Source organism: Plectropomus leopardus, chromosome 16 (genome assembly GCF_026936395.1).
Source record: "Plectropomus leopardus strain MGB_pleo_1.0 chromosome 16, ASM2693639v1, whole genome shotgun sequence".
In the NCBI taxonomy this organism is placed as follows: domain Eukaryota; kingdom Metazoa; phylum Chordata; class Actinopteri; order Perciformes; family Serranidae; genus Plectropomus; species Plectropomus leopardus.
The window spans coordinates 15,480,253-15,493,328 of NC_142191.1; the positions used below are offsets into that span (position 1 = coordinate 15,480,253).

General features: G+C 39.0%; 1 protein-coding gene across 10 annotated transcripts in view; it reads right to left on the minus strand.

Moving 5' to 3' along the window:
- Nucleotides 1-13,076, minus strand: part of otofa (otoferlin a) — a 136,297-nt gene that overhangs the window by 53,287 nt on the left and 69,934 nt on the right. For all 10 annotated transcript variants that reach the window (XM_088089230.1, XM_088089229.1, XM_088089224.1 and 7 more), the window contains exons 12-23: nt 12,877-13,036; nt 12,317-12,503; nt 9,341-9,527; nt 7,302-7,525; nt 5,455-5,563; nt 5,130-5,316; nt 4,716-4,836; nt 3,219-3,319; nt 2,773-2,863; nt 1,123-1,239; nt 848-1,000; nt 208-400 (exon numbers count right to left, since the gene is read on the minus strand). In XM_088089230.1, coding sequence (XP_087945356.1) covers nt 208-400; nt 848-1,000; nt 1,123-1,239; nt 2,773-2,863; nt 3,219-3,319; nt 4,716-4,836; nt 5,130-5,316; nt 5,455-5,563; nt 7,302-7,525; nt 9,341-9,527; nt 12,317-12,503; nt 12,877-13,036 — 1,830 coding nt within the window. The remainder of the gene's footprint in view (nt 1-207; nt 401-847; nt 1,001-1,122; nt 1,240-2,772; nt 2,864-3,218; nt 3,320-4,715; nt 4,837-5,129; nt 5,317-5,454; nt 5,564-7,301; nt 7,526-9,340; nt 9,528-12,316; nt 12,504-12,876; nt 13,037-13,076) is intronic.

Consider the following 13,076-nt stretch of genomic DNA (forward strand, 5'->3'; position numbering starts at 1 on the left):
TCCCACCTCAAGACCCACCTTTTCAAATCTGCTTTTAATGTTTGATTTATCAGCATTTCATGCCTGTCTGTCATGCTTTTACCAATCTTGTTTTTATTTATTCAGGATGTTTAACTGATTTTATTTGACTTTGTGAAAAGCACTCTATAAATAAAATGTATTATATTTATTATTATTATTATTCAACCTCTATCTCCAAGAGCTTACTGTTGTAGACGAGACTGACAGGAGGGACAGAGTGAAGACCGGGTCCCATTTTAGCAGATTTGATCTCCTCAAAACCGTTAGGCAGACCGTTGAGAAAGTCCTTCCTTTGCTTGTTGAGGCCGAGCCACAGATATAACTCCAGCTTAGCCTGAACTGTCCAGCCGGCAGGACCAAAGCCCTTCTTCCCGGGCAGCTGTGGACACAGATTACAGCAAAGTGGCCTGAAAGAGTTCCATTCAAAAAAAATTGAATACAGTCTAAAGAAAAACATGATAAAGTATTTATTATATCCACTCTGTGGTATCATTACAGTACTTCAATCATTAAACATTATGCAGACAATGTGACACCGTGGCCATTCATAAATATTTAAGAGCCACTTCATTGATTTTTGATCTTCTCTCTAGGCATCTATCACAGATTTATAAGCCATTTCACCATTATACTTGTCAATATGACGTGTTGTATATTGACTATTAACTACCACTGACCATCTCACAGTGCAGTCAACCGCAAAGTGAAACTTCAACTTGCATTGTTTCAGTTTGAGCTGGATTTAAGATGGCAGAGAATTAGCAAAGTGCATTTTAATGAGGTAATAGTGTTTGAGTATGAGACAAGCAGGTAGAGATGAAGGTACCTTGAGGAAGACAGCTTTGACTTTGCTGCAGTCTTTTCCTGTTTCCTCATCCACTATGGAGTAGAGAATGTCTTTCGAAGGAATCCGGGCATAGGCGATGCGCTTGTTATTGGTCATCATCCAGATGAAAACATCTGGAATGCTGTGCTGAGGCTAAACAAAAGTAATACATGGGACTGATTGATAGGTGATCAGCTGTTTTCTTATTTCCCCAATGGAAAAGTTGCAAAAAACAAAGAAGAAACACAGAAAAGCACACAGAATTAAATTTGTACCTCGTCAGCAAGGAATCGGAGTTTCTGCAGGAAGTTCTGCACCAGCTTGAGTTTGTCTCTGACTGTGTTTTTCTTCACCTGAGTTCGGATCTGTTTGGCCTGCTGGCCCATGCTGTCCTGCAGGAAGACAGATGAGTGATGATGAAGCAAACCAAAAGAAGGCCACACATATACTGCATACACATGCACAGATATCATTTGGGGTCGACTTATCTTTAATTTAACCAACTGCATGGAGGGGATCTCTGCCTGGCGGCAGCATTCTGGCTACCTGAGCTGATCACAGCCACTCTAGATAACTCTTCTAATTCAAGCAGATGCTGCACAGTGCCTCTCAGAAGATACAATATAATAATGAGGATGAATGTATTTTTATTAAGCAAAAAACAGCCACAAATCCTTGATCCATGTTATTCACTGGAGGGTATTCTTATGTCCGTAGTCTACAGCACAATAAAGAAGAGAGTGACAACAGTAAACACAATCAAAACAGACAAAAAGAAACAATTTCATAGTATAGCGTTCTATCATACTTATCTGATCATATACTTCATACTAATGGTAGCACAGATATCAAGGAGAAATGACCAAACTTAAGTGGATCATAACATATTGGGTATGGGATTAACCTGCAGATCCTCCAGTCCAAAATGAGACAAATCTTTTCTATAGATATCTGTTTTTGAGTCACGCTGAAGGCCAAATTGTGCAACAGACTAAGTATAGCTTGTTGTTTTTAGCCGATTTCCAGAAAACTTGCAGCCCCTACTGACCAATTTTGAGAAGTGAGGAGTCAGCAGTCAATTACAGTATAAAGAGTCAATAAAAGAAGTTTTTCAACAATTATGAATCACCACTACCACGAGAGATTCGTGAGCATACAGGCATACACATACACAAAAAGTTGATTGGTAAAGTAGATTGCGATTTTAACTGCAGAGAGACAGATGCACACACTCACAGGTGCACACACGACCAGACGCATTATTATGACTAGAACTAGAACATCTTGCTAATTTCTAATGCAGTGCTATGCAGTCCCTACACATCCAAAAGTTTTCCCACCAGTTTTTGGGGTTAAACAAGTTTTTGTTCTCTTGCAGTTTGTATGCTTTCCATTGCAGTTTTCCCATTACGTCATAAACACAGGTGAAGAGCAGCCACAGGCAAGTATGCAATAGAGCCATTTCTTGTTCTTCTTAGGATGTGTTAAGAACACACTTCTTAGACGTAAACATGTTCAAACACTGGATCTTATTTATATGGTAAAATTCTTATTTTCAGAACAACCCTGCTTACAATGCTTTTGTTTTTCAACAGAATAATTTGTATTGCTGTAATATTTTCTTCTAAAAGCAAATCAAAAGTGTATTTGGATTCAAACATAAACATGAAACAGAATAAGAAACAGTTCTGAGGATAAGACAGTATTGTAAATGCATGTAAATGTATGGAAAGGAATTATTCAAGAGCGAAAATGTATTCAAAAAATTAATTTCCCTGTGTGGCCTTTACAGGGACTCCATACTATTTACTCACTAAGGCGCTGGGATTAGAGACTGAACAGCAGCCAAATTTATCACAGCTTCATCTTCCCGCTTTAACTCATGCTGCCTCCTTCCTTTTCTATATGAGAAACATAAATCATACCATCTCTCTCATGCAGGACTTGAGTCGCTCTCGATCCAGTTTGGTTCGGCCTGCCTGGTTAACATCCTTGTTAGCCAGAGTCACAAACCGACTGGAAATAACCAGAGGATACAGAGGGTGAAACATGAAAGGGGCTTGACTCTATACATATTAATAGACTTTGCATTTAAATGTGTTTAAATGATTTATATGACAATAATAATGACTGTTTTAGGTGTCTCAGTGCAAAGAGCTGCTGTCCTCAGTAGTTTCTGTTTCAGTGATAAAGCTGCTTGTATTAAATGCAAAAACTGGCTAATAAGCATTCTATAGTTTTAAAGGTCTTACAGCAATTTTATAGTTTTCAGCATGAGGAGAAACTCTCTGTATCTGTACTGACCACTGAATCACAACAGCAGTTTTAATACAAGACCATGACAAATGATTATTATTATTATGTAGCTTGCCTGCAGCCGACGCTCAGCTCCTCCAGCACTCCCCGGAGTCTGCGTTCTGGAAAAGCCTTCTCTGTCTTAATGATCTCCTGAACATCATTCAAACCCTCTTCCTGTCGGGACACAAAAATACTGGGGCTCAGGACAAAACAAGATTATAGTACTCCTTGGTTTGTATCCAAAACAATTTTTTACAAATGCCCCTAATCTACATACACATAAATACACACACTACTGTTTATCAGTGTATACTTAAATGGTATCTGTATACGTACGCACATTTCAGCTACCAGCTCTTTATGTAGACACATGGCTGATGGACTAAAAATGTAACTCTATGTGATATAGCTGATCATATATTTCTGAGAACAATGTAACATATATTTCTATTAGTGCTGTCCCCTACATGTCCAGATTATTTTCCTCTATTTCTTTATGTAGAGTTGTAAATCTTTTTAGCCATTCTATCAGAATCATTATGGGAATAACAGTGTGTTTAAGATATATAACCTATATTAAATATCTCAACAACCTTTGAATGGATTGCCTTGAAATTCTGTACAGCATATTAACATTCTAAACAGAAATGCTACTCACACTCAATTCTGTTAGCTCAGAGTTACCCTTAGTCTTGAGCCAAGAGTTGACCCTGGGCTAACTTAGCCAATTTTCATATAGACAGATAGTGAACAGGACATACACAATAGACAGACGTACGTCCATACATACATATGGGTAGTAAAATAAAGCTGTTATGATGATGTATGTGGGGTTATGATAGAAGTTCAGGAGTAGAGATTATCTATTAGATTATATACAGTATGTAGGGTGTGTGTGGGTAATGTGTGTGTGTGTGTGTGTGTGTGTGTGTGTGTGCATGGTTTGATGCTCATATGTGAGGCTGTGGTATGTGTCCGTGGTTACTGATTCTGGAAAGGTTTGTTTGCGGTGTAAGTAGTAGTTTTTGGGATGTGTGGCAGAGAGGGAGAGAGAAAAAGGCAGTGTCAATGTAGATGTGGCATTTTTTAACTTAGTTTTCACTCACACACTGTAAGTCCAGGGCTATATGGTTCACACTGCACTTCTACTACTAGCCCTGGTTTATTTGTCAGTTGGAACATATATTATTGACTTTCATATTAACTTTTCATAATTTTATTGTTTACATAGCCCCGTTTTACATTGACAATGTTTAGACCTTGGTGTCGTTCATTTTCAGAGGACAACACTGCAGACTTGGGGCTAACACAGCTCCAGTGCAGGGCAAGCAAGCCCTAGGCTGGAGTCGGGGTTATCCCCACTGTGCCTGTGTGAACGCTTTCTTAGTCCCAGCCTACCAGCTCCTTTAGCCAGGGACAAGGAGCGGTGTGAAAAGTTTAAAAAGAAAAGTTCACGACAGCCTCACAAAGCCGCTAGCAAGAAAACAGGTTTGTTATTAACCAACTGCTAAAGAAAATTAGAGTTCAGCCGATACAGCCAACCTTTGCACCTTGAGAATAAAATACTGACCAGCTTGTCAGCGATCTTGTCCATCATGTTGGAGTTGTAAAGTCGTCTTCTCTGGTCCTGCCACCAGCTTTTGATGTAGACACATGGCTTCTTTTCAAAGTAGGGAAGATGGAAGTAATTCCTGCAAAGTACAAACAAAATTACTTAATGCACAGCCTAAAACCCTGAATTGTTACATACTAAACTAAATGTTTAGTCAATAATCTGACTGTGTAAAAGACTGGGCAGATCCTCTATTAATACAGCTAATCTCTGCCAGCAGGCTGCTCCAGGCCGACATTAATTTTTTAAATATCTCTGATCATTGTAAAGCACTTAATCGGTTCAAAAGGGCTCGTCTCAGCCATCATTACATTAGCAATATATAAGTAATTGCTTTCTAAGTATCCTTGCCCATGATCTTTGACCCCTGACCTGTCAGTGATGACAGGCTTCATCAGAGGAGTGGTGGAGACAGAAACTAGGTCAGCGTCCTCGTCTGCCTCGTCCTCACTGGAGTTGTGTATGAGCTCGCTCTCCTCTTCTTCATTCTCTCCATCTTTCTTCTTCTTCTTTGCCGATGAAGGCTTGCTTACACCATCTATCTGGTTTCCATAGTTACCTGTTAGCGGGCAGAACATTACATGCTGTTATGGAGTGAGCTTGGTCTCGGCAGCTATTGATTTTTGTACACTGTCACATCTCTCCGTTATACTGTAAACTTGTGGAGTGCGAGTCAATAGTAACAGGGTTTATTTACCTATTGTGATCTCAAAAGTTATCGGTTTGTCACCAATCTTCCTGTCGATCATTGTGGCCTCCAGAAAGGAACCAAAAAGGAAGAACTCATCTATTTTCCCAGTGGCACTCTGATGGAGGGAGGAGAAGCGCAATAAAGAAAAAGTGAAACATTTTATTAGACCGAAGTGCAATTCATTGTCTGTGGAAGAATGACTGCATGTGCCCTTTTCTGTAATTTACAACACACATAAAATCTTCCTGCCCCTCTCTTTGCAAGAACACTCATTTCCTCCATATTTTCTGCCCGGTGATGATTTTTATTCATCCATGTGGTTGTTCATAAAACATAAAATATTAATCAATAGTAGAGATTATTTTAAAAAGTATTATTTGCAGCAGTTCATCACTTTCTTAGCCAGGCAGCTAATACAGCTTGGTACATAATGACCTAAATGCAGTACAAATGATTGCTAAACTCAATTTGAATGGCACAACAGTGTATTTGGGCTGATATACTATGGCCCAAACAAGGCGGCACTGCTTATGTTTTTCCACCTTTAGAGCAAGTGCATACAAACAATGAAAAAATAAAAACAAAAAACAAAAACAAAACAAAAACAGAAAAGGTTGCCATGGTAGCAAATAACTTTCCATGCATGCCCAAATATACTTTATCTCCAGTGTCCATAGCTGCCCTGATGGAAATGTCCATACAGGCTGAAATTGCCCACAAATGGCACAGTGCGGTGATGTACAATGAGTATGATTTAGAAAGTAGGTCAAATAGATTGTAAATTAAGCAACACTCAGAAGGGACCATAAATAAACAAAAACTACTTAGTTTCAGCCTAGTTTTTAATCTTTCTGATATAATCATATGCAGGGCCCTGAATCTTCACAAATTACAAAAAAATAGTATAAGTAACAAAGAGTAGAAGTCATATGATCAGTGCCTAATCTCCTCCAAATTAAGACCATATCATTAGGCCAAAAGTTAAAGGTATACGCTGTAAGAATTGTTAGTTACTGTATGTTAAAACAGGAAAATGCAAGTGAAAATGAAAGTGAAAGCTAACCCCAGATAGTTTAGCATTAATGATGACATCTTTGATCAGGGCCCTGATTCTTGGCTTAAATCAGGATTATTTTCCCCAAGAACCTGAAAAAATTTGACAATGATTTATGGACCACTGCCAGCTCACGATTTGTTTTCTGTTTCACCTCCAAAGTTGCATCCTTTCCTACTCACAGAAGTTAGGACAACAAAAGAAACTTTCCCGTGAAAGATTGAAAACCAATTAACACATTTTACTTTGTGTTGTTTTTGTAAAATGATGAGTAAAGCTGTCAGCTGTCAGATGTTAGGTTGATTATTTAGAGAGGAGATAAATTAGATCATTTACAGCATTTCTTTGACTAAATTATAAATTTGTCTCTCTGAGCTGGCTCAGACTCATGCTGGCATTAATGACTGAGGCTCCCAGAGGACAAATTTACACCATCAACAGCCAAGAGGTCAAATAGCTGGCGAGCTGGCCCTGAAGCAAAGCGTCTAATGTTTCTGATTTCCCTGATGAGCTGTTAACTACATGTGCCAATACAATGGGATACTGTAGCAACACAACATTTACTGTGGGATCAGGAGGTCAGAAGAGGTCAAACATTAACTTGTTCTCATGGATCACAGGCCAGGATAACGACCTTTCTTTCATTGTCTTGTCAGATAATTTTGTTTTCAGTGATAAAGTTGGATTTTATGTGACAGAATAAAGGAGAGATGATCACTTCCTTAAACAGATAAACCAAAAAGACAATCCAAAACAGCTGTGAGAGTCATTAGCTGTGTGTGCAGCCAGGTCTTCTCACCTCTGAGATGTTGGAGACTCCCTCCACCTGCACCTCAGTGGAACTCATGAGCTCAGGAGATGTGGTGTCCAGGATCTCCACAGCGATGGAGAGCAGGAGACGGGCTCTGAAGGACACGCCTTCTCCAAGACCCTCATTCAGGTCCTGGTGCTCGTCCATCAGAGTGTACTGACGGGTGGAACCATACATGTTGGCCCAAGCTGGGCCCAGGGTGGGCAGGAACCCTAAAAACAGTAAAGAAAAAAGAAATGTCGGTAGGAGGTGACGTGGTAATCTACAAGAACCTGTTTCTTTTATAATTCTATTTGAGGTCTTTTAAAGTATCTACATCCAGTACATCAAACACTAGATATTTCCACCCCTGCCCATCAAAACAGAAACAGTCAAAAAACAAACTAAAAGCCAGACAGAGGAAAAATCATAGACATTCGCCTATGACAGTTCCATACTCCCTATTGAGGTAAAGAGTCCATATATAAATCAAGACTGTATAAAAATGTTTGATCTGATAAGTCAAAAATTGTCTGATGAGTCTTGATGGAAAAATCAGATCATGCTTACCAATATTTCTTGTATTTATAAAGACACTCCAGCCTACGCTATAAATGTTATCGTATTGCTAGTTGGCATGTGTGGATTACTCACAGGAACCACCTTATCAGGATTTGAAGAAGCAGGGCCAACTCAAATCTGAGGACTATCAAGTCCTTTTTTGAGCACTCCTTTTTATTTTCAAGATGAAAATATTTTCTCTACAACCATCTATCTCTTATGAAGAAAAAATAACTGATGCTGCTCCGGTGTGAGTGTTTTGCAGGCTAGAGGAAACTCCTGGTCACTACGCTGGCATAAATATTACAAAATGCAATGAGATAGATAAAAATCAACATGACGGACAGTGATCAAGAAAGCTTTATAATGCCAAAAATTCTTAAATTTAAAGGTCTAATATGTAGGATTTAGTGTCATTTTATGGTGAGGTAGCCAACAACAGTGGCCAATGTTAAATTGCAAAAAAAAAAAAAAAAAAAAAAGGGATAGAAAACTTTTTGATTATACAGTTAATTAAAACAATCTTGTATTTAATTAAACATATATTAAACATTTCCTTCATGTTTTATAATGTGAACTTTTGTGTTCCAGACAGAGTTGACAAATTTCAAGTCTTCAGCTGTAAAATCCGCTATTTAAGAAAACAAAAAAAAACATAAATCACAGTGAGGCTGGCTCATTACAAGGTTTAATGGTCAAGACATTGATTTTTAAAACCTATTTTGTCAGCATAATTGAGGAGTAAAAATATAAACCCAAAAAATAAGTTTTTTTCATAATTCTCTGGAATAAGTGAGTTATGATTATTTTATTCCATTCCTGCCTACATGTTAGCCTAAATCTCACACACTGGACCTTTAAAGGTTAATCAGATTTGAAATTGCTAGGCATTATCTATATTTATTAATTATTTTAAAATAGCCGGTAAGCTGAGGTTGACACAGGTTACCATGGTTATGTGCCTCTAACTGGCGAGGAGGCTCTCAGGGACTGATGTGGTAATTACAGCTCAGTGTGTCCAAGAAAATATACACTACTGTTTATTCGCACAAAAGCATGTTGATTAATGGCATTGACATTGAGTATATAGTGCACAGTATGTGATTTCAGGCGCAGCGTATAAATGTTTAATAATTTCTCATCATGCAACTTATTCACAGAATTCTTCATAACAGATCTTACACTTGGGTATAATGTATGCTAATGTATGTATAGATTTCAAGTCGATTCGAATGGTATCCACTGAATTCATGCAGCTGTCAGCATAAGGTCAGGTGGGTCATGCGGTTTGATTCATTCTCTACTGCAGCACAGATAATTACTCCAAATATTAACTAGTTAAGACTGGGTAATTAATGTACCTGACAGCTAATCAATGATAATGAGACAAAGTGTGTGTGTGTGTGTGTGTGTGTGTGTGTGTGTGTGTGTGTGTGTGTGTGTGTGTGTGTGTGTGTGTGTGTGTGTGTGCGTGCGCATCCACCTACCTTTGTCACCATCATTTGAGATCTTGCGCAGGTCAACAAAGTGGGTTCCTATGGCAACATCGTTGACCTTATCTGAGTCTCGTATCTGGATCTTCATGCGTTTGCAGAGAGGAGGGAAAAGCTCCGTGAAGACGATCTGCTCGTTCCAGATCGGTTCATAGCTGCTCTTCTGGACTGAAGTCTTCCCCTGGAGACACATTAAAGAAAAACACTCAAGAAGAAGTACAAATATATGTTTAGTAGCTGATATTGTTTTAATACTATAATTGTTAAAGGAGTTATTCTACTTTGTAGGCTCCATCTGACATTATCCAGGCACCCAAAGTCATATACACTATTTTGGACCTGTGCACAGCTAGAGGATTTTTGTGCATTTTTAAGACCCTCTCTAATGAGGCACAGTTAATGATCCTAACCTTCTGACAAATATATTTAAAGATTAGATAGATTAGATTAGATTAGATATTTAAATATTACAGCTAAAAAAGAAAAATAAGTGGCCTCCTTTTTATAATTTGCTAAAAGTCTGCTCCTCAGATTCCTCAGACAAAATGTGAAAGGAAAAAAAAATCTCATAAATGCTGGCTGGAAGATGTAATGGCACAGCTCAATGTCAACACTTAAAGAATACTACACAAGGCTCAAGCACGAAGTTTTATAAGAACTAGCGATCTTTTTTACAAGCCCTGCCTGAGAGTTAAGCTTGCTATCATTTCCCTGTTTAACCACGTATACGCCCACCTGAACCAGCCTTTCCGGCTCTACTAGCTGAGAAGCTGACAGCGATGCAGGTGGATGCTAACCACGTCTCCTGGATTGTCAGCTATCTGAAAGGCAGACCACAGTATGTGCGCTTGCAACACTTGTGTCTGACAGAGTGCTCAGCAGCACTGGAGCCCTGCAGAGGAAAGTATTATCTACCCGTCTTTTCACCCTCTTCACCACAACAAGAATTTCAACTACCATGAAGACCAACTACCACCATCTTCAGAAGTTTTCTGATGAGTGATGAGGCCGATTATAGGGCTGTAGTGGATAACGTTGTCACATGGTGGGAGAATGTGACAAAGACAAAGGAAATAGTTGTTAATCTTAGGAGGGCAAATGCACTACTGACCCCTAATTCCATCCAGGGGTTTGGTGTCAACATAGTGGAGTTCTACTAAAACCCGGGAGCGTAAACTGTCAGGCTGCCCCCTTAAAGTCAGAGATTCAAATCATTAGTCAGAGACCCCTCAGTCAACTGAGATTTCTTCAAGTCAAGAAGTCCCTTTATCTTTTTTCTTTCCCGCTATTCAAAGAGCTGTGCCATGTACTTCTGGGGATGTTTTACTTCCCAGATTTCGCTGCAGAGTGAGCACTCTTGACTTTCATGTGACTCTTTGGTACAAGGAGCTGCAGGTTGGGGCAGGGAAGAAGACAAAGCAGAGACCTTCTTGTTAGAGGAGGTGAATTTACAGCTCACAGCAACCTCACGAAAAAGTCTCTGGCTTTTGTGTGATGAATAGTGTCGGCAAAAAATGCTTCACATTTCTGATCTGTGGTGCAGTGAGCTTGCTAAATACTACTGTTTACGTGAATGCAGCTGTCCTGCCATCTGAATGTCCCGCTGAGCCCTGCTTAAACTTTAAAACACAGAAAAAAAAAACAAATTGTCAATTATCAATATTGACCAGCCAATTCTGATTTGACTGACATAATTGTAAATCGTGCACAGTCAGAGCACACTGCCAATAAACTACACCAAACTAAGAACACTAGAGCCTACAAGAAGGACTAGAGAGCCCTCTCCACTTTCTGAAGAGGCTGAGGTCCTTCAACACTTGACATACAATACAGAGGATGGATTATGAGTCGGTGGTGGGCAGTGCTGTCCTGTTTGTTGTTGTGTACCGGGCAGCAGGTTGTGGGCAGCAGACATCAGCAGACTCAACAGTCTAATCTAAAAGGCCAGTAACACTGCGGGGGTAGAGCTTGATTCTCTGGTGGCGGTGTCAGAGAGGAGGATGCAGTCCAAGTTACGTGTCACTTTGAACAATGTTGGACACCCACTCCATGATGTGCTGGTCAAAAGCACATTCAGTGCTGGACTCTCTGGACTCTCTGAGATGCACCACAGGAAGTCATCCTGCCTGTGGACATCAAACTCTACAACTCCTCCCTTGGAGTGTCAGACAACAGATTACTTATGGACTTATTCACACCCTAGCAGCTACAACTGATAATGTATTTATCATTTATATTTTCAACTGTGCAATGTTGACTTAACTGTACAATATGCAACACTGGCTTTACTTTACATAATTTGTGTCACTGATTCAACTTTTACATTTTTTACTTATTCTGTTCTGGCATTTATATTCAACACACTGCTAAATGTGATGCACATATTTGTACACATTTCTATTTCTATCTTTTGTGTTATATATTGTAGCACAATACACACTGTTTAGTACATTATTGCTATTTCTATTTTCTTATCACTTATCTACGCTTATATACTGCATAAGGGCAACTGTAATGTGTCCCAATTTTAGGCCATGGATCAAAAAAGTGGTTCAGATTTTTCTTGTCTTATTTTCCCTTTATATTACAGGGTGTTTATGTGTGGGACAGGGTGCGCAACTTAATGTTTGTATATGTGATAATTGGATTGAACAATCTGACTAATTTGAATAAAGATAGTTTTTCTAAAACTCTGGATACTAAATGGCCGTAAAGTAAAATTAACACATAAAATAAACAGAAATAAAATCTTAATGTTTTCCAGTCAAAATAAACCATGCATACTGCTCCCTTATAATAATATATATAGTTATTAGTTAAACTATTTGAGTATGGCTTTGAAAATCCACACTACACATGCATGCATTATGAAAACCACAGTGTATTCTGAGGGAGCAATAATAGTCCTCCAGAGAGCAACAACCACGAAACATCAAGTCATAAGAGATGGAAGGATGTGGTGAGAATTACTTTCTGTCCCGCAAACTGCACTTGAACGTAGGGATCTACCAGGTCCCTGTTCTCTCCTATAAAGGCCTTCTTCACATTAGCCATGATGCTGGTGTTCATTTTAGGAAGTCCCTCAGCGCGGTAGATCTTCACATAAAACCTTGCCCACTGCCTCTCTGCCGGGATGCCCTCTGGGAGCAAGAGGTTCCTGGAAACAAACAGCAGCACAGAATCTCATTCAGAGACAGGAGTGTTGAGTTATTGATTAAATTTAAAGATGTATAGCTGCTGGATTGAGCTTTCTAAAGGTACTGATTCCAGCCAGTCATCCTTGAACATATAGCACAGTTTTGGTTTAAAACATTTACCATTACTTGATTTCTTATACTGTAACATATACTCTAAAATGAATATTTAAAATAAAGAAAGTGGCATAGAAAGCAGTATTAAAATATCTATTCTATCAAATAATTTGCACATTTGTATAACATATGCAGAACTTTCCACTAGTAAAATGGGAATTTTACTACAGTATTTGTCAAATTCAGTCAATCTGAATCACATCAGTAACAATGTATTACCCCTCTATGTCGTCTTCATCGGTCTCGTTGGCCTTGTGCGGGGTCTTGATGTTGTCGCCCTTCCCGACTACAGCAATGTCACACTTCACATATCCTTTACACCCTGCTGTTATGTCATCAGGATCAGACAGGATGGCCCACTTGTGGTAAAACTGATGTTCTGGGATAGATGTCAATGAATAAGTCAGTATCTAACAGCT